At 52.7% G+C, this 23987-nt stretch overlaps 8 protein-coding genes across 8 annotated transcripts; 6 read left to right on the top strand and 2 right to left on the bottom strand.

Annotated features, from left to right (window-relative positions):
• Positions 1-194: 194 nt before the first annotated feature.
• BKA58DRAFT_403334 (Endonuclease/exonuclease/phosphatase) lies at positions 195-3279 on the top strand (the record flags this gene model as incomplete). The annotated part of the gene is made up of 2 exons (XM_046171779.1): positions 195-1706; positions 1774-3279. The coding sequence occupies 2 exons, from the start codon at positions 195-197 to the stop codon at positions 3277-3279; spliced, it is 3018 nt and encodes a 1005-aa protein (XP_046023101.1).
• A 261-nt stretch (positions 3280-3540) lies between these two features.
• Positions 3541-5115, top strand: BKA58DRAFT_387991 (uncharacterized protein). The gene is made up of 2 exons (XM_046170613.1): positions 3541-4171; positions 4271-5115. Exons 1-2 carry the CDS (start codon positions 3635-3637, stop codon positions 4820-4822), a joined length of 1089 nt encoding a protein of 362 aa, XP_046023100.1. The 5' UTR covers positions 3541-3634; the 3' UTR covers positions 4823-5115.
• Positions 5116-5130: 15 nt separating this feature from the next.
• On the top strand, positions 5131-7176 carry BKA58DRAFT_387989 (heterokaryon incompatibility protein-domain-containing protein). The gene has a single exon (XM_046170612.1). The coding sequence runs from the start codon at positions 5266-5268 to the stop codon at positions 7114-7116; it is 1851 nt and encodes a 616-aa protein (XP_046023099.1). The 5' UTR covers positions 5131-5265; the 3' UTR covers positions 7117-7176.
• A 2479-nt stretch (positions 7177-9655) lies between these two features.
• Positions 9656-10461, top strand: BKA58DRAFT_403332 (RTA-like protein; the record flags this gene model as incomplete). The annotated part of the gene is made up of 2 exons (XM_046171778.1): positions 9656-9843; positions 9891-10461. 2 exons carry the CDS (start codon positions 9656-9658, stop codon positions 10459-10461), a joined length of 759 nt encoding a protein of 252 aa, XP_046023098.1.
• Positions 10462-11856: 1395 nt separating this feature from the next.
• BKA58DRAFT_204827 (fungal-specific transcription factor domain-containing protein) lies at positions 11857-14194 on the top strand. The gene is made up of 3 exons (XM_046165910.1): positions 11857-12622; positions 12673-13597; positions 13647-14194. The coding sequence occupies exons 1-3, from the start codon at positions 12178-12180 to the stop codon at positions 13999-14001; spliced, it is 1725 nt and encodes a 574-aa protein (XP_046023097.1). The 5' UTR covers positions 11857-12177; the 3' UTR covers positions 14002-14194.
• Positions 14195-15301: 1107 nt separating this feature from the next.
• On the bottom strand, positions 15302-17887 carry BKA58DRAFT_441442 (kinase-like domain-containing protein; the record flags this gene model as incomplete). Its single annotated transcript, XM_046173818.1, has 3 exons — positions 15302-15714; positions 15765-15864; positions 15914-17887. 3 exons carry the CDS (start codon positions 17885-17887, stop codon positions 15302-15304), a joined length of 2487 nt encoding a protein of 828 aa, XP_046023096.1.
• Positions 17888-19330: 1443 nt separating this feature from the next.
• BKA58DRAFT_403329 (Sodium/hydrogen exchanger family-domain-containing protein) lies at positions 19331-21138 on the bottom strand (the record flags this gene model as incomplete). Its single annotated transcript, XM_046171777.1, has 2 exons — positions 19331-20814; positions 20877-21138. The coding sequence occupies 2 exons, from the start codon at positions 21136-21138 to the stop codon at positions 19331-19333; spliced, it is 1746 nt and encodes a 581-aa protein (XP_046023095.1).
• A 436-nt stretch (positions 21139-21574) lies between these two features.
• Positions 21575-23731, top strand: BKA58DRAFT_318801 (alpha-actinin-2; the record flags this gene model as incomplete). Its single annotated transcript, XM_046167690.1, has 5 exons — positions 21575-21630; positions 21689-21755; positions 21818-22170; positions 22217-23456; positions 23522-23731. The coding sequence occupies 5 exons, from the start codon at positions 21575-21577 to the stop codon at positions 23729-23731; spliced, it is 1926 nt and encodes a 641-aa protein (XP_046023094.1).
• Between the last annotated feature and the right edge of the window lie 256 nt (positions 23732-23987).

The raw sequence follows: 23987 nt of genomic DNA, 5'->3' as shown, positions 1-23987 counted from the left end.
GTCATGGCACTGCCCGGCTCTTCACCATCGTCATTGCCAGCAACGGACTGTGGCTCAACTGCCTGGTGCCCGCGTACCCACTCAAAGTAATCGCCATGGGGTGAATGCCCTCCTCTTCACGCAGACCCTGCATCCCCTCCCTGCAAACCTTCGCCGCGCACCCGTCCCCCTCCGCCATCCCCCTTCACCCCGCCATGGCGCCCGACGCCTCTTCCGTGCGCTCCACTGAGCGCCTTGATGCGACCATCCCCGGCGCATTCGACCCGCGCACGCCGAGCATAGCATCTATCACCACCCACCAGACGTCCCTCTCGCAAGCTTTGTACGAGCGCCGCGCCGAGTACACGCGACCGCGCAACGTGCGCATCAAAGTCGGCACCTGGAACACGGGCGCACAAAAAGGCACCGAGCAAGATGTCGGCAAGTGGTTCGTCCAGGGCAAGGGCATTGAAGAGTCGCTCGCTGGACTCGGCGTGTCTGACCCTGGCGAGCACGGCAAAGGCAGCAGAGAGAGTATCCCCGCCCAAGAAGCACGACACACCACGTCAGAGCCTACTGTCCCCCACCGCGAAGCAGGAGAGGTCCCGGGCAGAGAAGAGGTCGATATCTACGTGCTAGGCCTCCAAGAGATTGTCGACATCACCTCTGCCGCAGAGGCTCTGAGACCCTTTACTGATCCCTCCACGGCGAACAAATGGAAAGCCTCGCTGGAAGCTGTGCTGCCCAAGGGCTATCAGATGGTATCGGAGCAGCAGCTCATTGGTCTGTGGCTGGTCATCTATGCCTCCCCAGCTGTCCTACCGCAGATCAAGAATGTCAGTACCACAAGCGTGGGCACTGGCTTGATGGGATACATGGGCAACAAGGGTGGTGTCACGACCCGCATAGTTCTGGGAGAAACGACTCGACTTGTCTTCATAAATTCGCATCTGGCGGCTGGTGCAGACAAGTCCTCGTTGGAGAGACGAAATTGGGACGCTGCTCAGATCAACTCCCGCACACGCTTCGATCCTGTAACAGATTCTCTAGGCTCTTCACAGAACGTCGGTGAAGGTCTAGGTGACGAGGACTTTGCCTTTTGGTTTGGCGACCTGAACTATCGTCTCCATGGCATGCCAGGCGACGACGTGCGCCGCCTGCTCACCATACATACAAAAGACTTGGACAAGGAAGAAAATGAAGGTCGGCCTTCGACATCTGACGACTCCGGATATGGCTCCAAGCCTTCATCTGAAGATGCGCCCGACGCCATTCCCATGCCGGCAGAACTTGACCCAGCTTCATTACAAACCACCATCTCATCCCTGCTACCGCACGACGAGTTGCACCAAATGATGAAGAGCGACAAGGCTTTTCATGATGGGTGGGAAGAAGGCCCTATTCGGTTCTTGCCGTCCTACAAGTACGATATCGGCAAAGTTGGCGTCTTCGACTCAAGCGAGAAGCGCCGCTGTCCTAGTTGGTGCGATCGCATCCTTTACCGGACGCGAGCTGCCAAACAGGCCTTCGAAGCCAAACTTAAAGATCGGGAAGCAACGCGTAAGTACCATGAAGAAATGGAGGGGATCGACCTGCCAGGCGACTACGATGTCAACAGTGTCAAGAATGTCTTGTACGCGTACGACGAAGATAACGATGGCGACGACGACTATGATGAGAACGAAGACCCAGAGCCTGAGCCGATCAAGACCAAAGATAATCTTCAGGTAAGTACACGACGATCCACCTAGTTCTTGCCCCTTGAAGGCATTTCAACTGACGATTTTCATTCAGGCTGAGCTACTGCTCGAGTACTATACTACCCACATGCGCGTTCTCAGTTCCGACCACAAACCCTTGGATGCTGTCTTCAAATTACAATATGATGCCGTCATCCCAGAGCTCAAGACTGCCATTCATAGCGAGGTGGCTCGCGAGATAGATCGTCAAGAAAACGAAGGTCGACCGTCAATTGCCGTAGTGGTAGAACGCGCAACCGGCACCTCGCCTGCCGAGAAAGACAAGACAGACAGCGCTTTTGAAGGAGTGGACTTTGGTGACGTCAAATTTGCAAAGTCCACTAGGCGTAACATCACCATCGCAAACACTGGTCGTGTACCAGCTACGTTCGGATTCGCCGATCGTCCGGTGGACAAAGATCAGCCTGCCGGCCCATTTCCGCCATGGCTCTCTGTTACCTTTGACAAAGCCCAAGACAAGCTTGATAAGCCAAGTCCAGACGACATCCATCAATACTTCACGCTCGCGCCTGCCGATGTACTCAATGTTGAACTGAAACTCAAGATTGAGAGTCCAAGTTCAGTTCGCGATCTTAATGAAGGGGATGCCGTGCTTGACGAAATTCTCGTTCTCCGCGTCGAAAACGGACGTGACCACTTTCTCCCAATACGCGCCCACTGGCAACCGTCGGCACTTGCACGGTCCATTGACAAGCTGATCAAGATTCCCGAAGGCGGTATCAGAAAGCTGCAAAACCAGATACCAGCCCGTGGCGAGGTAAAATGGAGCGTGCCTAGGGAAGTATTTCGGCTGACCGAGGCGATAGAAGACTTGACGGAGCGAACTCTGGCCGAATGGGACATGACTAAGAGCGAAGGCGAGAGGGCGCCTTGGCAGGACAACGCAGGGTGGCCTTTTGTTGAGGGTCGAAGTAGTAATGCGCATGATCGAGAAGATGAGCTTGCGGGGATTTACGAGGCGCTGGATTGCGATACCCCGTTTGCCGACGCGTTCTACCCCGAGACGCGCAGCACCGAGCGCGTCGAGATGCTAGCTGAAGCCCTCATCACCTTTCTGTCCAGCCTCACAGACGGTGTGATCACCAAGAGTCTTTGGGAGAAGTTGGAAGAAGCGTTGACCCGTCAGGAGAAGGCCTCGAAAAGTGCATCTTCCCCGTTTCTCACATCTGATGATGAGAAGATGACCATTTTGGAGATACTAGCAACGGCGCCCAATCACAACGCTACGTTCCTCCTCATCCTCTCCTTCCTCCAAAACATCGCGAACCAGATTACTGAGGTGTCCAAACCACGTCCGGAAGATACCAACAAGAGGACAAGCGTGGACATGAGACTTCCGTCTAGCCCACAAGCCAAAGTCAGGAGGAAGACGCTGAGCAGGGTGCCTGAAGTGGCTATCCGACAGCTCATCGTGAGAAACTATGCTGTCGTCTTCGCAGACTGTTTGGTCAAGTGGAAGGATGGAGGTAGAGAGAAGGACAGGGCTGCTAGGAAAGAGAGGATGGTTGGAGTGCTGGAATTGTTCCTCAAGCAGGACTGAACATAGTACTCGGTTGTTGATGAAGGACTAGTCAATAAAGAATATAGTGATACCCGATCAGTACGTAGCAATACCAAGTTCTGGTTACCTGCAATGTTGTCGACATTCTTTGATACAAGTTCAAGTCTTGACACATTTTCGAAGTCGGGTGGTCGATCTCTGTCGGTCAGGACAGTCCCTGGTTCTAGAAGCACTCGACGCACGCTATACCACACGAAGCATAGCGCCACCATGCACGATCCCCGGTTAGAATATTAGCGCATCCGAGATATCAAAAGTCGCGCTTCTTTAAAACGCTCTTCAGCCCCCTCTACAACCTAACAATATCAATCCAGCAACATTTCCGTCACCCAAAATGTCTTCCACAGCCCCCGCCTCGCAAATCCACCTCCGCACCCCCCCGGAGCCAGGAAAAAAACCCGCATCCCGCACCTACCTAATCTACTTCGTGACGGGAAACCCTGGCCTCGTAGAATACTACCGCACCTTCCTAACGCACCTCTACGGTGTACTAAGCCACAACACCGCCTCGGACCGGTCCATAGAATTCCAAGTCTATGGCCGCAGTCTTTCCGGCTTCGAAATGAATAATGCCGAGATCAAGACGATGAAATGGCGGAAACAGCCGCCGTATGGGTTGCAAGACCAAATCAGGCATTCGGAAGATGAGCTTGCGGAGTTGGTGGAGGAAGTGAAAGAGTCGGGTGGAAACGATGTTAGGGTGATTTTGGTGGGGCATAGTGTGGGAAGTTATATCTGTTTGGAGATTATTAGGAGGTTGAGGGCGCATGGGATGGTGGGGGATGACTTTGAGACGAGGGTTGTTGGGGCCGTGGGGCTTTTTCCGACGGTGGTGGATATTGCGAGGAGTGAGAGTGGGATGAAAGCTTCTGTAAGTGTTTCCCAACGTCCATGTGGACGTGATCGAACCCGTTCCAGGGGGCTTGTCTTCATACCACTGCTTTCCAGACATGCTAACAGTGACGTGCAGCCCTTTTTGAAGAACTCAAACTTCGCGACCTTCGCAGCCCTCTTCGTCAACTTCCTAACCATGTTCCTGCCTATTTCCCTCCTCACAACTCTAATCGCAAAATTCATGGACTTCCCCACCGACGCCGCGCAGACAACCGCCGCCTTCGTCAAATCCCCCCACGGCATCCACGAGGCACTCCACATGGCCCGCGACGAGATGTTCCAAATCGACACCGACATCTGGGACGAGGAGGTCTGGGGCGCCGCCGCTTCAGAGCCCGCAACTAAGCATCCGCACCCGCGGCCCATCTTGCGCTTCTTGTTCGCGCGCAAAGACCATTGGGTTGCGGATGCGACGAGGGATGCGCTCATTCATACCCGTGGAAGGTTCAGTCGTGGAGATGGGGTGGAGGAGGTGGAAGGGCAGGGCGAGAATTGGAAACCCGTTATGGAAATTGATGAGAGGGAGGGGTGGCCGCATGGATTCTGTATTCGCCATGGGGTGCCGGTGGCGGAGAAGGTGGCGGGGTATGTTAGGGCGATTGTGGCGCAGGATATGGCGAGGAAGTAGCGACTCTTATTGGTGGGTTTCAAGAAGCATCTCAAAGCATGGGGTATATGTGCAGGGGCAGATCAGGTGTTCGCGAGACCAAAGAAAAACGAAATTTCCATGTTCTAGTAGATCTGACTAAAATCCCATGCAGGATATTTGGGACTCATGGAGATGCTGATGACATCTTGAATATGTTTTTCTTATCAAGACATAGAATTGTGCATGCAGCAATGCGGCACAGCCCCTGTCGTCCTAGGTAGCAATGCGAGGTTGCAAATATCATGCATGAGGTCGGAAGTCATCTTCCCCACTTTCAGCCTGTTCATTCTCAATCTCTTCCCACTCTCCAACCTCATCATTCACACCCTTCGTTCGCTCTTCATTTTCTGAATCGACGTCTCGCTCCGATACCAAAGGTCTCTTCAACGCCCTTTGCCGGCCACGCAAGCGAAGCATTTACAATGACACGCAAACCCCACAAAGCCCGGCCTGCTCAGCCTTACCAATATGAAGAGCTGCCTCATGATGGGTCTTTCCGCTACATCATTCTACACCGAGGCACCGGAAACGACCCTCTCAAATGCAGTCTACAGGCAGCGCCCTTGGGCAAGACAACATTCGAGGCTATATCATATGTCTGGGGCAAAAGCAAAAAGAACAAGAAGATCATCTGCGACGGCCGCGTGATCAGAATCACCAAGAGTCTTTCCAACGTGCTGCGGCGACTTCGACTCCCTCATAAAAGGCGTAAGTTATGGGCTGATGGCATTTGCATCAATCAAGATGATTTAGAAGAGAAGGGGCACCAAGTAGCCATTATGGGGGATATATACCGGTCGGCGAAGTGTGTCTTAATTTACATCGGATCCGAAGACTATGGCGATGGACCACTGGTGTGCTCTTTGCTGGATGACGTCAATCGGATGATCGACGAGACTTGCAAACACATCGATACGTCGCAGGGTGCCTTTCCTTTCGTCCAAGATGATGATACCCTCCGGTCCGACTCTCGCTGGATTTCTCTGCTCAACCTGTTCCGTCAAAGCTGGTTCAGGCGTGGTTGGGTTGTCAGAGAAGCGGCATCTGCGCATTACGGTCTAGTCATCTGGCACAATAGCGAATTCAGCTGGGAAAAGCTGATGCGATTGTACATTTGGTTGTTAATGCGTGGGGGCGGAATATATGGGAAATTCGACTTCTACAAAGGGACTGTGTGGTCCCATGCGCAGGCTTTCAGAGAGAAAGAGAAGGCCATTGTTGAAACTATATGTACGGAGTACGAATGGCCCACGCAGTCTTTGCTATCACAGCTCAGCACTGGAAAAACGCTGCAGTTATCAGACGCTCGCGATAGAGTATACGCTTTCATGGAGCTCTCTGGCAACTTCAAGCGTGTGTTTATTATGAACCCCGACTACCACCTAGCACCTCTAGAGGTGTATCATCAATTCGCAGTAACATATATTCAAGAAACAAACGACATTACCATACTGGATCATGTTTGTCACGATTACGAATGGAACAGGAAAATCGATGACATACCGTTTGTTGACATACCGTCATGGATACCACGCTGGGATGTTCGTAGGTGGTCACTTTCGGCAAAGGGAATTTTACGCTGGCGGCGTGCCAGTGCTCGTGACGGATCCATTCATGAACCCAAAATCATAGATTCTTGTATTCTTTCCGCAAGAGGTGTTATTGTCGATAGCGTTCTTTATGCTTCAGATATCTTCCCTGTAGATGAAGAGGAGATGCAGCAAATATTGGATGATGTGTGGGGCGTTATCTCTCAGACGCTCAACACCTCGCCTTACGGAACTTCTCACATTATAGAGGCCTTCTTAGATTGTCTAAGCCTCGGTAGAAGCGGTGGAAATGCGGAATATTGGCTTCGGTCTAGGGATACATTCATTACACATCGCAAGGCCGCCTGTCATGACGGATTGGCATCCGGCGACACCGCACACGACGATGATGTATCATCTAGTGCTAGGATCGTTTGGAATTACTTCAAGAGCTACATACTAGGAAAACGATTCATCTTTACCAGGCGAGGATACATGGGTCTGGCTCCTGATGTTACCAAGGAAGACGATTCATGCGCAATCATCTTTGGTTGCCGCTTGCCCTGCATCTTGCGACAGACTGGTCGAAAGCAGCAATACAAATATATCGGGTCGACTTGGTTATTGGGCTCACATTCGTACGAGGGTGATGGCGAGCCCATCTTTTGGTATCCACTAGGTCACGACTATAGCAAGGAGTGGGTGAATTGGGACGTCGAAGAACAAGACATCTACCTGGAATGAGGTTGAAGACTCCATTCTACCAGCTTGCAAAACTTTGAGATGCACAAACGCTCGCCTGACCACTACATTGAATGCACGTCTTGAGCGACATATTAACATCATCGGTATCGGCGATGACGAGATCAATCCTCCAGTCCATACGCCTTCCCCTTTCACCCTGTGGTATGTTGTCATCTAAAAGCCTTCTCCGATGAACCAACAATGTGATCCACCATGTCCCGCTCAACGTCGCCACGACACCAAACATTCTCTTCCGCGCTGGCTGAACAACCCAGTCTCGTACCGGGTTGGGCTTCCTGCCGAAAGATTGGATGTATGCAGTACTAGTGATACCCTGCGCCATTATAGCGACAGGATCCGATACACTTTATAGTTCCCACCCTCTCTCCGTATGTGAAGGGAAAAATTATATCGTTTGCGACTCGAAATTCTCGATATACTAACACCTGCTCATGTCGAGCAACCACGGCTGCTCAGTGCAGCCATCCATGCCTTGCTAGCTATGACTCCAGTCCGCGACTGTATGTCTTCTAGTTTTCGCAAACTGTTGTTTGCAACTGTGACTCTTTTAGTGTCGCAAGTCTATCGCTCGTTCCTAGCTGCTCATCCATATCTTCTGCAAGGTTCCGGTGAGTGATACCTCGGTCTCACTCCAGGTGGTGTCCTATGTCGAGATTGATCGTAGTTGCCCTCGTTCCTCCGCGCAAAATGCGCACCCGATTCGCGTCGCCTTTGAGGAATTCCATACTCACTGAGTCGCGCATGAGTTCGTGTTCGTCTCCTACGAAGCGAATCGGAAGAGACATCCTGTAAGGGGTACCGTTCTCTCCGAGGAGGAATATTCCTGGTCTGCCTCGAAGGCGAACGTCCTAAAGTGAATGAACGTAAGTATCTCGATCGACGACTCATGGAAAGGGAAAAAGAAAACAGTGAATGCCAGTGAACTAGGGAATCGTAATTAGCTCAGTAGCTTCATTACATCAAGGATTTCGGTGGGCTATGGGAGTGTGAGTCTGCCAAGGCGCTAGACCCGGGTGGTCTAAATGTGTTTGCGTCGACGATATGGGATTGAGCAAGTTCGTCATCACCGTCTGTCATCTCCGGAGATGTGAAAGAGATCGAAGTTCTCGAGCATGTGTACTGTACTCCCGTCCCAAAACAAGCTCCTTACATCGCGACAGGCATGTGCGTAATTGCTTATTCCAAGTCGACTGACTGTTCATGTATTTAATGAGCCTGCTCAATGCGCTTCGAGAGAAGGGGCATCTTCAAAGTGACCAGCAGAAGGTCTTTTGTCTATCATAAGGCTCTTTTGTCCGCCGAGGGCTTTGCGATAGCGCTTGTCGAAGTTTTGATCGCGCACGTCACCGATTATGGACTGGCTCATACCCGCTGTATACCGACTAGAAGGCTAGACCCTGTGCCTGGACTAGCAGCCACAAGAACATGAGAATGGTGCAAGAGAGACGAAACGTTTCGAAACATGCCGATACCCAGTGCGGAACCAGAATTACTTGGATCGACGTCGACTAACAGCAATGAAGGACTGGTAATCGAAGTAGACGCGCAACGCCGAAAGAAGGCATAAACTGTTACATTGCGACAGTTCGGGGCTTTTCTGTGAGCAGAATGCAGGAACTCCAAGTAGATAATACTCGGGAACATGAATTTGCACAAGATTATATGGTTTAGAGCAGTACATACCAATGGCCATCTATCACGTCTCCAGATCCGAAGCACAGCGTGCGCAATGGAGACAACATGATGATCTATCCCGTAGGCCCAGCAGCCAGCGCGGCACCTTTTCAAAAGCAGTAGATGCTGTGGAGATGGTGGAATAGCGAAGTGAAGAGACGGCATAAGATTCGAGGAGTAAGGAGATCTCACGAAGCTGCAACCGGCGTGTTGATCTCGTAGAAGGGCTGGCTCGTCCTGATCCTTGCACGACGAGCAGGCTTGCGAAGATCGCAAAGACCGCTCCCGACTACTGTCTGCGTCGATAGCACCAATGAAGGAGTGATGTTTGTTGTGCGAAGGATCGCTGCGCCTGGGAGGCCTGAGGTTGAGGACGGAGACAAGGCGAAGTGGGGAGGTTGGACTGTGCGTAATTGGCCAGCTCCCCCAACAATGGCGTTCGCTGTTGAAGATCTCTTCGCTTCAGCCTGCACCCTTTTGTTTCGTTGCTATTCTGATAATTCAGTTCAACCAGTCAAGCCGATGGAAATTTCCTGACGTTTGACCAATCAGGTTATTTCCGCATGTTCGAAGGCTTGTAAACGGCAGCCTCCCGCTGCGCCTGAGCCAGTTCTGTTCGCTTGAACTACGGTGGCTATGTATCAGCCGCAGGCACACGCCAAAGCTTACAGCGGTGATGCGCAAACCACTTGCGAGATCGGCGGAAGCTAATACGGTGCACCGAACGGATGAGGTGAGATCACGGTGTCGCTGAGGGCTTGGTTGTGTTCGAGCACAACCTTGAGGACATGTCTTCAGTTGGCAAATGTCCAGAGTCCTGGCAAGTCATCGAATATCGACCAACATGGGGGGAAACGTAATCTACATGCTCTGTTGCTTGGCACTGTTCGGTGGACAGCTGTGGTATGGCGTCCGGAACAAGACCTGGTCGTTCACGGGTACCGTGTGCGCCGACGTCCTCGGAGAGGCAGTGGGATATATTAGCCGCATAATGCTCAACCTGGACCCTTTCAGCATAAACTTCTTCTTTGTGTAAGTTACCCAGTCCGTGTATGACGTCCATGTCTAACAGGAGTCAGTAATTGCATTGCGCCTACCATGTCACTTGCTCTCCTGACCGCCGGTATCTATCTCTCGTTCGGACGCATCATCGTAGTCATCAGAGCCGATTATCCGAAGTTCAAACGCAAGGCTTACACGTACGTCTTCATCGGCTGCGATCTGCTCGCTCTTGTCCCACAGGCTATTGGTGGTGGCATGGCTGCAACTGCAGGAGACAAGGACAGCTCACGAACGGGAGTCAATATCATGATTGCTGGTCTGATGTCCCAAATCATCATCATGACTCTGTTCCTGGCTCTTTGGGGCGAATTCCCTCTCCGTGTGCGGCATGCGAAGATCTCGAGCAGCTTGTCATGCACCCAGCCACCGCTGTACGACTATCTTAGTTCGACAAAGAACTTCAGCTGTTTCCAGTGGAGTCTTCTTATTGCGACTTTGCTCATCTATGTGCGCTGCATATACTGTGTCGCTGAGCTTTGGACCGCTTTCGGCAGAGATCTGGCTGACCACGAAGCCACATTCATGGTCTTCGTAGGGCCAATGATAGTCCTTGCAGTTGCTGCATTGACAGTGTTTCATCGCGGTTAAATATTCTCAGACCTCTGAACACCTGGTGGTAAGGGCGTTAGGTCAATAGGAAAGCTTACTGATGATAATGCCAGCACAGACCATCTTGATGAGCAAGATTGCAACAGTGCGGCGTACCGGCGTGTCGAACAACCTGGAGATATCGCTTGAAGCGGACCAAATGCTTAGTAGACTATGAGGATATGGTTGTGTCTAGCAGCTGAAGATGGAATGACGGTCATGTCCTGTGGCAGCCCTTGTGGCGTTATAGTAGGACTATATGTATCATCAGTTTCCGTCAAATTCCATACTTTTCTCAACAAATGCACTGTTCATCGAAGTCACTTTTCCTTATACAGTTTCGGTTTAGCGTTTCTCAATCGACTCGGCCCCTGCGCAGATATACCTATTAGATGTATAAGAGCTGGCTGGAGCTTGAGATCCCAGGGGCCGCAGCTGGAAATGCCTGGAACCAAATCGTGGCTGTGTTATCTTGATCCTGTGACAAGTGCATCTAGCGGTCAACCTGGTGAAAGGACTTCGATATCGGTTGTCGTCTCGAGAGCTAGCAGAGGCATCCATGAACCTTAAGCGGATCACACCTGCCTCATAATGATCGACAAGTTCGCGATCGTTGTAAAGGCAGGAAGCGGACAGCCGGGTTGGTATCAAGCCAGCTACGTAAGAACGAGAGGTCGATGCTTGCCGCTCAGACCCACGTGGAGCGGATGCCCCCGACAGGCCGTGCTTCGGCATCCGAGGTTCTGCGCACGTACTTTACGTCGGAGAGCGATTGCCTCGCTCGGGCCCTGAGGAGGATGTCGGTGGTGCGGAGAGCAGTGTGCACCGACGTTGCAGAAGCGGCGCGCCGATGGCATGGTCTTTGGGTGAAATCGCGATAGGAGGGAAACTCAAGCTGGGGATGTGGCTGAGTGATCCTCGCCGTCGTCGCTAAAGTATGCACCTTTCCTCTTTCGGCTGGCTCGCCGGCTTTCACCCTTTCTTTCGAGCTCGCCCTTCCTGTACCTCGCCAACAACAATGACCGAGACTCGCCAACCGTAGCCGTTCCCGGCGAGAGACGATCCAAGTTCATAAACGTTCTTCTCGCTATCGCGAACAATTCCTTGTCGACATGCGCCGTGCCATGTGCTCCATGCGTGTCCAAGCGCTGTGCCGCACGTCTGCGTTGAATAGCCCCATCCTTCCAGCCTTACGGGTACTACGCCCAGGTGGTGGCGCGCCTTCTCCTGTCAGCGTTTGGTAAACTGGAAGTCGACATGTTGTTTCATGACCACATCCGTTCCATCTCGCCAAATCCGCGCTAGCTAACGTTGTGGTGACCTAAATCGGGTACTTACACGGCCTCATCTGCAGCCCAGCCTGCACGAAGTCAGCCTCTTGATGTGCATTTTCATCATGGCGAGCAAGGCGGAGCCTCACCTGCGTGCACCGTATGCTTGCAGAGTTTCAGACGCGATGCTGGACAAGGTACCGTGCCTCTGGCGCTTCTGTCTCTTGTTTATGCTTCATCTCCCCTTGTCCATTTACTTCAGTGTAGGCCCATTGTTCAGTACATATTATCTCTCTGGGCCAACAGCGATATAACAATACTCGGTGGAGCCCAGCCCGCAACACCCGTCTGGTACGGTTATAATTATCTTTCCGTAGTCCCGGCACATACATTCAACACATACTACGTACTGTTACCGACGCGATCGACCGTGCAGCGCATCACTATGGACGCAGACAGACGACTCGCCAAAGCTCTCGAGGCCGTCAACGACGCTCTCCAACATCTTTCAATAACAGCCGACTTAGCAAGTTTAGACTGCACACATATCGACCGACTTCTTGGGCGAGTAGTCGATCTACCAACCGAGGGAAATCAAAGGAACAGCAGGCGAAACTTGCTTGTCATCCGACAGTGGATGATTAGTGAAGGCCCCGGCGTCGTGCTTCTCGAAGTCCTGGGTCAGTTATATTGGCGGTTGGGCGAGCTCAATAGCAACCAGTTCGAAAAGTTCAAAGCGGCACTTCAGCAACGACAGCCATACGTAACTTTGCTGAAAGATGCGAACGCAGTAGCGCTGGTGATTCAGCGCATTCGATACATTCAGAGATCAAAGGCGGACGCTTGTCAAGACTTTCTGTCTGAGTTGTCGGATCTTATCGGCGCTAAAGGTATGCGTTTCACCGTGGGAGTACCAAAAGTAGCTTGCTAATTTGAGCAGTCGATTCACCAATGCTAACTGTAGAAGCTTTACAGATATGCTCACGTAGTCCGACGCGATCTGTCCATTCTCGTGACAGCATATCTTCACAGGAGACGGGACCCGCAAGTCTCATCAAGTATTTTCCACCAAGCATGGTCCCCGCTGCTGGAGACATGGAAAACTTCCTCATCGACTTCTATGTCAGGGGTATCTGCCCGGGTCGCACCGTTGCATCGCAGACGAATGTGTATACGTTGTTATTAGAGGTTGCGGATACTTGCTTGAGCACACGCTTCGCCATCCTCAGTCTCTCAGCATCATACCTCTGCGAACAGATGCCGAAAGATAAGGATACCTATCACCAAGCGGAACTGTATTACTCTACGCAAGCATTTCAAGCTCTAGCATCACAAATTAACGATAGGCATCACTATGACGGTGCCCTGGCTACTAGCATGTTACTGATGCATCACGGCTTGATAAACCAAGATGACTCTCATCTATGCTGGTCTTGCCACGCCAACGTACTCGATGCAATTCCGCCAGAAGTCATCAACCATCACTCTGACCCCATCATGTTCCTGCACGCTCAGCTCATCTTAGCATGCACGGCACAAACCTCTCGTCAATTGAGCAACACGCGGCAACATGCATTCGAGACGACAAGCTGGTTAGACGGCATGTCGCCAAGCGAGTCTTCGAAGATTTCGACGACCCTTGGGGTCTCGCCTCAGCTACTATTCTTCGTATCGTCCACAACTTCACTTCCGACGGGACCTTACAGAATGAACAAACTCATGTACGCACAAGCACAAGAGCAACAACTTCAAGAACTAAAGCAGTGGAGTTCAGAGCCAGATGGGCCGGAGAAAGAAATTCTCCTCGCTACAGCAGAGGCTTTCCGCCTCGCCGCGCTCATCTACTTGCGCTGTCGCGTCTACGGGTAAGCATTCTATATAGTCTAAAGCTTTCACATCTTAACATGTCTTCAGGTTCACAAGATTTCACTACTCCATCCTCGAGCTCTCCGACGCACTCCATACTCTCCTCCTTTCGCTACCGGTGAAAGGCCCACTATATACCGCCATCTACCCCGTCTGGCCCTTCTTCGTTGCTGCAGTCACTGCAAACTCAGACAAACGCGACCGCCTATACCAGCGTGTCGTACCAATACGAGAGGGCGACAAGAACACACTCCCACCCGTGCTCAGGCGTATCAGCGGTATGCGCACCTGGCTTGCAAACCAGGACACGGCATGCCAGCGCGACGACGGCTGGTGGGACGAAATGCTTAATCCCAGTTCTAGCACCATGGCATTGAGCCCGCATCTGCTGTGCTTGGGTTGAGTAGCTGCCACACCTGCCACGATTAGTCCGTCGCACTTTTCAAGACCCTAAAGCTACCTTTTCTTCCATTTTAAATATCGCTGTCAAGATCTCATCTCTTTCTGATCTCTTACCTTAAATATCCTAATCGGGTGCATCTTAGCGAGTCATCATCGTCCTGTCATTTTGGCACATCTTAAGCATTTCTGGGAATAAAGCATTATCCATCACTTAACGTCGATCCATTCCATAACGTCTACATCTCAATATTAAAAAGTATTCCACGGGAGCAATTTCTTCCCTTTTAGAAAGCGTACAATTTTCTACCTCCGTTTGCTCACACAGCGCTCCTTAGACCAAACCAGTACCATGAGTTTTAGCTGCGCGGATGCAGCAACACATCCATATCAGGAGAAGATAGACGCGACCAAACGCAGTCGTAGTCCCGAACTGCAATTCTGCTCGCCTTGTCTTGACTGATGTGGAAATAGAGAGCCACCCTGGATATGCACTACCGATTGTTAGATGTTCCCAAGTCTGTTGTAGCCTGCAAGAGCAGTTTGCTTTCGCTATTGAGGGATACAAGGCGGAGGCGTTGATGAAATGGGATCAGGTGTGGTGTTCATGGCACCTGACAAATGGTCAGCCATGTTGCAACATTGGTGGCTAGTTAAGCATAAAAGAGGAAGAGCTCGCATTGGACTTTTGTGATATTGCCGTTTGGTCTATCGGTATCCACATGTACTCCCAGAAGATTTCATTACGAAGAACCTTAAAATATTGCGCCTGGATGCTTAAGATTGCCAGATCGTGTGATATCGCTACGCTGTGGAACATTGAAAAAGACGAACATGACAAGTTACCTGGCGCGCACGCATATCGGGCCCGAAGGGAAAGATTTAGCACTGTAGTTGAGCAATGGACCTCATCCCTCCATATTCCATAATCTTTGAGCACCGTTTGTAGACTTTGGAGGCAGATCTATCGCTCGTAGGGTGCTTGATTTGGCGCTCTGAGAGAACAGACGAGAAGGCGAATAGCGGACGGAGTAGTTACATGGGATGTATAAAGGCAAATTCCGTAGCGACCAAAGAGGGTACAGATGACCAAGCTGATATTGCCCAAGCGAATGACGCCTTCCTAGGTTTCGTGGTATGTCGTTGATCGTTCGGTAAGGACGGAAGCCGAGAAGCCTGGGTATAGCTGGGAAAATGTACATGGAAAGGGTATCGAAGTCCAGAAGCATGAAACAGCTCGCCATTACTCTTGTGGCCTCAACTGGAAGAAGTCTTTATGTTGTAGTGGCATGCCCAGTAGGGGTTTAGTGGCCGCCGTTCTTCCTGAAGTTGAGCAACTGAGATAAGCTCGCCAGGCTGCATCCGCTCTTGAGGAAGTCGTGGCTTATCAACTCTCCGGCACTTGCTCGTGACTTTACGTCGACGCAGAGGCAGACCGACAAGAAGGCCTTGAGCTCCTTCGAGAGCTTGTCTGGCTTCTTGAGACGAGGAGTGCCATTGGTGGCAATGAGATACAAAGCCTTGAGCGGTTCCTCATTCAGGTAAGGTGGTTCAGACTCGATCATCTCAATGGCCATGATACCCAAAGACCAGATATCGACCTTGTTGCCATACTCTTTTTGCTTGACGACTTCAGGGGCCATCCAGTATGGAGTTCCGACCATAGTTGCACGCTTGCTGCGCTGCTCAGTAAGTTTCGCACTAAAACCAAAGTCGGCTGTCGAAGGTTAGCAAGCTGACGATAGAGGATACGTGGCGGATACATACTAATCTTGACATTGCCACGGCCATCGAGCAAGACATTGTCACTCTTGATGTCTCGGTGGATGATGTTCAAGTTATGAAGGTACTCAAGTCCCTTGCAGGTCTGATGATTGTCAGTGTAGATTCCCGAAAGTCCATGCTACGTAGCTTACCTCAAAGCAAATCGTCGCGATCTGGTCTTCGCTAATGGAAGGGTTGTTGTCAATGATGTCGGTCAAAGCACCTCCCTCCATGAACTCCATGACGACCCAAAGCTCGGACTGCTCCTCTTGCAAGAACGCGTCCAAGAAGTTGACGATGTTGGGGTGTTTGCTGTCCTTCATGACGATAATCTCGTTTACGATAAGTTCTTTGCGTGGCTGGTTGCGGAGATCCATCTGCTTGATAGCGACCTGTGCACGTGGGCCATTTTCTTGCATAACCCTTCGGGCCATGGGCGAAGTGGCACCTTCACGGATGCGAGCAACATACACGGAACCACTAGCACCTTGACCAATCTTCTTTTGCTTGTTGTACGAGTCCAGTGGCCGTTCTTTGGATACGACCTCCCGGAGCTTCGCCATGACCTCGCTTTCGGACATGCTGGACATCCGCACATCCTTCCGTGCTGGCTCCTCCTTGGGCTTAGCAGTAAGGGCCTGCTCGGCCTTCTTCACTGCATCACTGACAGGAGCATTCTGAGGCTTAGCAACGTTCAACGGCTTGGGTGCAGCACCTGGCTGGTATTGCTTTTGCTGTTGGTTTTGACCATTGGCGACCCTGGGAACCTGGCCACTCGAATTCTTCGAGGCCATGGGCGGTCGCTGCTGAGTTGACTGCGCTTTGGAAGGAGATGTGCTGTAGCCACCATTCTGTTGCTGAGGTGCTGGAGGTGCTGGACGCTGGGCGACTGGCTGCCGCGGGGGCTGCTGCTGTGGGCCTTTTGCACCGGGAGTCGATGGCGCAGGGCGGCTGGGGTTATACCTCTGGCCTGACGGGCTCGAATCTCGCCCATAGCCGCCTCCGCCAATTTCTTGTTGTGCCATTGGAGGAACCTTTGTTGGAAGGTCCGCCTCCCAATCAGCTTCAGCCTGCAGCCTTTGTTGGCGCTCGTACTCCTGCCTCTGCTTCTGGATATCGCGTTCGCGCTGTGCCCTGATCTGGTCCTCTTGCCTCCTCTTATCCTGTTCGTAGCGATCTTGTTCGTAGCGGTTTTGTTGCTGCGAAGCAGAGTTTTGTTGACCGCCATAGCCTTGACTGTAGCTGTCTTTTCGCTGATAATTGCCAGGCGGTGCAGGGCGCGGAGGCGCAACAGAATTGCCACTGCCACCGTATCCAAGCTGCTTCTCCATTCCAGCATTTGTTGGCGGGGTCGGAGTAAGACTCGGGTATTGCTGAGGGTCCTCGGAGCGCTTGACAAGCTTTTCGGTGTAGAACTCCAAAACTTCCAAAACAGCCTTGGGGTTTTTCGCATAGTCGTCTTTAGTTAGAGCGGATGCGGTGAGAAGCTTCTCCCATTCTACCGGCAAACCGACGAATGCTCCACTATTAGGGTCGAAGCCTACGTGCACTCTGTGGGTGAAGTTGGTGGGGTTGCTGACACCGCCCATGCTGGGACAGCGCTGGTAGATGCTGTCGATCCACGAGTAGACGTCATCGTCAGTCTCGACCTTACAAGTAATGATCTTGGTAGGGCCATCGCGGGGCGGGGACGAGCCCTTGCTGGTGTTGAGGGCGCGGGTAATTTCAAAGGATAAAGGCTGCGTGTCGGATCGCTCTACGCCGAGGATATCTCGCAGTTGGATCGTGTTTGATACTTTGGAGGCATTAGGGCTCTTGAAAAAGTTCAGCTCGAATTCGCGCAGTACCAGCCAGCGGTCGGCCCAGACAAAAGATTTGAACAAGCCATCATCCTTGACCTTTACCATGCCCTCTTTGACTGTGGCCGTCGTCGAGACGCTTCTCTCGGACTGTGTGCGTATAAGCGACATTTGCGAGCCATTATTGAATGCAGGCGACTGCATACTCAGGCCGGCCATGTTGCCCGGCAGGGTGTTGCTGGTGTTGGGTGTAAGGGCAAGGCGGGGGCGGTCGGTGGGCGGTCGCGGTGCTGGACCGGGGTTCATGAATTGTTCGCGGGAGTACATGCTGAAGCACTGTGGTCAGCGGCTGGTCTTGCGAGTGGCAGTCTGATTGAAACGGGGCAGGTGACGCTGCTGCCGTTTGGGGTTGAAAGACGGTGTTTGGAGCAGCCAGATGACAGCCAAGGAAGGAGCGCCAGGGGACTCACATGGGCAGACTATTGTTCTAGCAACAACAGTCGAATTATACAATAGCTACAATAGCTTCGTAAGTCGTTCACTGCCTCTGGTGCGGCCAGGCAGTCGAGGGGTGAGTGTGGTGAATAGCGGGGGACTCGTGCTCAATGGAGTGAGCAAGCAAGTGGCGGGGCGACGTTGAGCGAAGATTCAGTCAACTCTCACTGAGACAGAGGGCGCTGGGGTGGTGTCGAGGACGCAGCGTCCGGGATGGGGGTCGCGTCGAGTAAGCAGCAATGCGAGGGTCGGGCTGCAGCAGAGCGGGATACCAGTCCTGATCCTGAAAGCGAGCGGGCGCTGCTGCCAATCCAAATCGCAAGGCGTCGCACCGAGTCGTCTTCAGCGAGGATGCCACATTCGAGAACTGCAGAAGCAGGGTAAATAGGAGAAGCTGGCAGGCTGCGGGCGAGAGCGCAGTCGTGTCTGGTACACACAGTCGTGGTAGGGCCTGGAGTGGAACCCTTTCTCCTGGCACCATTGGCTTTGGGCACTGGCGCGCTAGCATCCGGCACGGAACTTTCTCTCACGTGCGCTCGACTCCTCTTCGGACGTCGAGCCTGAAAGGAACGCGATGTGCACTCATTGGCTGTTGCCACTCGAGAAGCGGATGACTACCAGCGGCATGAGTCTACTAAAGACGTTTCATCAGCGGACAGGCGCGACAACGGCAGAGGGTCCGGCTTGATCGCCCGGCGGTTGTAAGTACACCATCTCGTTCAGCGTTTCAGAATAAGGCAAATTGACGTCTGAAACCCTTCTGGCTGGCCGCCAAAACCTTCCACAGCCTCCACCTGTGCATATTTAGAAACCGTGCCGCTCGCTACGTCGGTGGCTGCTTTGCTGCTTGTGCAAAAGAAGGGTACTCTACCAAACTATGGGAATGCACGTTGTGTCAAATGTCATTGATGTTCGTCTAGGTTCTTACAGTTCGCACTATGCATCCATTGCAGCTGCGCACATGGTCGCCATATATATATATTGGAAGGTATCGCGACGGCAACCACTATATATCATGTCCTATTGTTTCACGTCCCACGGCGCTCGATACACCGAGTACAAATCAGCATGTTTCAACCATCTGTGGGATGATGCCCGCCTCCGACCCCACCATTACAGCCGCTATCCCTGTCCCGACACCCGGCGATGCACGTCATGATAACAGGGGCACATGTGCACAAAGTGAACAGTCTGCAGTCAAAGTTGAGCGCACTGAACCTGCCCGGGCACGTCGCGACCGCATTTCGATAGCTTTGGTTCACTCCGGAGATTAGTCTACTCTACACCCCAAACGCCCAAGACGTCTCTTCCCGCGCCCTCCTGTTCCTTGTCCTTGCGCGCTTGTAGTGCTTTCACCCTGCGAACGGATAGTCCAACAGCTAGAGGACCGAGAATGGTGCACAGAACGATGGCCCAAGTCACGACAAGAAATATGTCAGTCGGCTCACCTGATGTCTCTCCAAAGACGCCCTGGGACTCGGCGACACCGGAAATTAGGAAGCCAATCTCTCCACGAGCGCACATTGCAAAGGCGAGGATCAGTGGCGGGTGCAGCGAAAAGGGCTTTGGTGGACTGGGCGAAGATCGGGCCTCGTTTTCGGTACTACTTGGTGAAGTTGTCGGGCGGGTTCGCGATGGGGTAGCTCCTGCCTGCGTTGAAGTGACTCCTTCTTGCGCGGGAGGTGCGCCGCCGCTCTTTCCCCACAGGTGAGGCACCAAAGGCATGCGCACCTTGGACAAAATCCTGCTAGGCGTTTTTTTGCCTGGGGATATAGAAAATCGAACGAGCCAGAGACCACACACAAGCTTTGCGAAGGTCATGAGAACAGCGTAGACGATACCTCGCCAGACTATTGCGCCTCTGAACATACGCGTGATGGGTATCGAGAAGCCGATTGATGCGAAGAAGAACGGCTGCAAGATCTTGGATACTGCAGGATGGTAGTAGTGCTCGTAGATGGCTGCACCGCTTGTCATGTTCACATGCTCATGCTTGTCCATATTGGAAGGCTGGGACGGAATCGCAGGATGATCTTGGTCTGCTTCGGTCTTTGGCGGCTCCGTAGATGGGCTTGCTGAACTCTCAAGCATTGGACCGACGGTTGCCTGTCTTTTCTCATCTGCTGCATTCATAGCTGAAGCACTTGTAGGATGGGGCACGTCAGAGTCCCACCAGCTGATGCTAGCTCCCGCGATATACGCAGCGAACAGATTCGATGTGCCCGCGTATGTAGCTCCCGCGACAAGAGCAATGAGAATCAGCGTGTGGATCACGAAGGCCGTTTGTGTTCGTTGTAGCAAGGCACTCAGATGTGCGCCCGGGTGAGCTTCGCGGGACGCATTGAGCCATGCGGTCAAAGGCTTCGCTACGAAGAGACAAAAAAGAGGTGCGATAACCGCAAAAGCAACCGAAACGAGGACTGGGCGAACGACCGTTACCCAGCTGAAGTTGTCGCCACCTAAGTTGGAGATGACTTGCACCATGACTAGCCCCACGACGTCGTCCATCATAGCGGCGCTTGTGAGAACAACGCCTAGGCGGGTGGTAGCCAAGCCACTCGACCCGAGAACCGTGAAGGTTGTGCCCAGGCTGGTGGAGCATAGAGCAGCGCCAGCGGCGAAAGCTTGTACTGGGCTAGCATCCAGTAAGCCTTGCAGAGTGTACGAGAGCCCGATAGGAACCAGAATTCCGGTAAGTGCGACGCCAGAAGATAGAAGCAGATTCGCCTTGAGAGATTGGAATGAAGTAGAAAGCCCGCCTGGTGAGCGTTAGTCAATGCCACAGATATGGGATGGGTTGGCTGATGCAGCGCATGCGGACCTTCATAGACAAGCAGTATCAATCCCAGATAGCCTAATTGCACGACCATCTCTTCTAAGCTCTCAGATAGCCATTTCGCACCTGGCGTGCCCCATGCAATGCCAACCAAAACCTGGCCCAGCAGACCGCAGTAGAGCACCCTGTCGAGGGCAGCATTGACGACGTTGAGGAGAATGAGAAAAGACGTGAGCACGAGAATGACAACGATGCCCGGCTCATGATATGGCAGCGATGCGGCATCTTGAGACGCGTCTACAGCCATGATGCAGGCAAGAGCGATGAAGAACCAATATGGCGTGTGGCGCCTGCTGTGCCCGGCGTGGCGCAGCCACGAGGCAAGTGGATGCGAGTGGATAGCTAGGTTGAATACACGCGCTACTCCAAGGGTATCTTGGGAATTGTCTCTCTGTCTCAGCAAAGATTGGACGAAGAGATTGTGAACCAGATATCGCGTGTCGTCGCGGCCAGCCAACCAGAGGTGACCCGGGCGCCCAAGGCTGTGTGGATCCAGGGGCCCCGCTACTGGGACAGGGGTGCAGCGACAGCCGAAGCCGCGCCCGCAGTCAGCCATTCATTGTTTTGGGCCAGGACTCTGGAAAACACGCCCGAGTAGTCGCCAGCTAGCATCCCGTATCCACCCAAATATATTCCTACCTGCATGCGCCCAGTCCGAGTGAGAGCCCTGATGCACACTTATCATGGCGCCGCTTGAACAGCAATGGGTCAAGGTCCAGCAGAAGACATTCACCAAGTGGTACGCTGCAACCCCCGCCGCTGCCCCGGCCCCAACACTACTAATCACACCGCTGCAGGCTGAACAGCAAGCTCAAGATCCGCGAAGTTGAGATCAAGGACCTCATCATCGACCTCTCGGACGGTGTACGTGCCCCGCTTGGCCTCCAACATGGCCTCTCCCCGCATCACGTCCTAACGCCCCCTAGATCATACTCATACACCTCCTCGAGATCCTCAGCAACGAGTCCCTCGGCCGCTATGCCTCCCGACCGAAGCTGCGCGTGCAGAAGTTTGAGAACGTCAACAAGTCGCTCGACTTCATCCGGAGTCGGAGGATCCAGCTTACCAATACCGGTGCCGAAGATGTCGTCGACGGCAACAGCAAGATCATCCTGGGTCTGATATGGACCCTCATTCTGCGCTTCACCATCAGTGACATCAACGAAGAGGGTCTCAGTGCGAAGGAGGGTCTGCTGCTGTGGTGTCAGCGGAAGACGGCCTGCTACGATGAGGTCGAAGTCCGTGACTTTTCCACGAGCTGGAACGACGGACTGGCATTGTAGGTGGAGGACTCTTCGGTGAGAGACTGGGCTAACAACAGACAGCTGCGCCCTGCTCGACATCCACCGTCCCGATCTCATCGATTACGACAGCCTAGACAAGAGCGACCACCGCGGCAACATGCAGCTTGCATTCGACATCGCCTCCAAAGAGATTGGTATTCCCGACCTGCTTGATGTGGAGGACGTGTGCGACGTCGCGAAGCCCGACGAGCGTTCGCTCATGACATACATTGCCTACTGGTTCCACGCCTTCTCGCAAATGGAGCGTGTGGAGAATGCTGGGCGAAGAGTCGAGAAGTTCGTCGCAAATATGCAGGGAGCCTGGCAGATGCAGAACGACTTCGAGCGACGCATGCGCGAGCTGCTGGACCAGATCGCCAAGCAGCGCACACAATGGGAGGAGGCCAAGTTCGACGGAACATACGCAGACGCTAGGAACCAGTCGACGGAGTTCACCGCCTGGAAGCGCAAGAGCAAGCGAACATGGGTAGCCGAGAAGTCAGACCTGGTGGGACTGCTAGGGAATATAAGGACGAAATTGGCCACATACCGGTTGCGACCGTACGATCCGCCCGCAGATCTCAGCCTCGAAGCACTAGACACCGCCTGGACGGGATTGATGAAGGCCGAGCGACAACGTTCCCAGGTCATCAATGAAACAATTAGAGACATCAAGAACGCCTTGCGGAAATCATTCGCCGACAAAGCAAACGACTTTGCCCTGGCCCTTAACACACTCTCTACATCGATATCAGCGCTGGAAGGTGATGTCGAGGACCAGCTGGAGCACACAAAGGAAATCAGCAAGTCGCTTGCACCCCTGGACGAATACCTCAACCTCATAGCATCCATCGACGAGCAATGCGCCGAAGCGAACATCGAGGAGAACGACTTTACAACATACACATACGACGAGCTAGAATACGAGCTGGGCTTAGTCCGCAGTTCGGTATCGAAGAAGCTTGCCTTCTTGGAAAACCAGATGGTGGCACGTAACATGACCAACCTCACCCCAATACAGCTTGAAGAGTTTGAGTCAGTATTCAGGCATTTTGATCGCGATGTATCGAACTCGTTAGCAGAATTGGAGTTCTCTGCTGCATTGGCTAGTTTGGGCTTGGTATACGACGAAGAAGAAATGCACGAGAGATTCCGCGAAACTAGTGGTGGCAAAGACTATGTTACATTTGAGCAGTTTATCCGATTCATGGTGGACGAAACCGAGGATCAAAATACCGCGGAGCAAGTCTTTGAGTCTTTCAAAGAGGTCGCCGACGGCAAGGTCAGTCTATACCCACCTCTTTCCCTCATTTCTCCATGTATCACCAGCTACTAACACCCCACCAGCCATACGTCACCGAACTCGACCTCCGCCACTCCCTCGTCCCAGACGAAGTCATCGACGACCTCCTTTCCACAATGCCCGAGCACAAAGGCCCCGACATGGCAGAAGACCGCGACATACCCAAATTCGACTACATCACCTACATGCAGCGATACATGGGCGCCGACCGCGCCAACGGCACCATTGCCGAGCCGGAGGTCAACGGCGAGTAGAACACGACCGATCTCGAGCATAGGGTTCTTCTTACCCCGGCGTTCGTATAGCCAGCCGTCTGAGAACCAACACAAGAGTTTCGATAAGATAATAGCATGGATTGGATATTGAGATCGCTCAGCGGTTCATCGTTTGGTAGATTCTTTTCTCATGGTTCTTTTGCATATTCAGTGGCTGGTTTTGGAGTCATGAGTCCGTTGTTGAGTTGGATATTGAGGTGGTATACATGGCAAGGATGGAGGATATGGATGGATT

This window comes from Alternaria rosae, assembly GCF_020736505.1.
Source record: "Alternaria rosae strain MPI-PUGE-AT-0040 chromosome Unknown BKA58scaffold_7, whole genome shotgun sequence".
NCBI classification, from domain to species: Eukaryota; Fungi; Ascomycota; class Dothideomycetes; order Pleosporales; family Pleosporaceae; genus Alternaria; species Alternaria rosae.
This window is presented reverse-complemented; position numbering and strand designations above follow the sequence as displayed.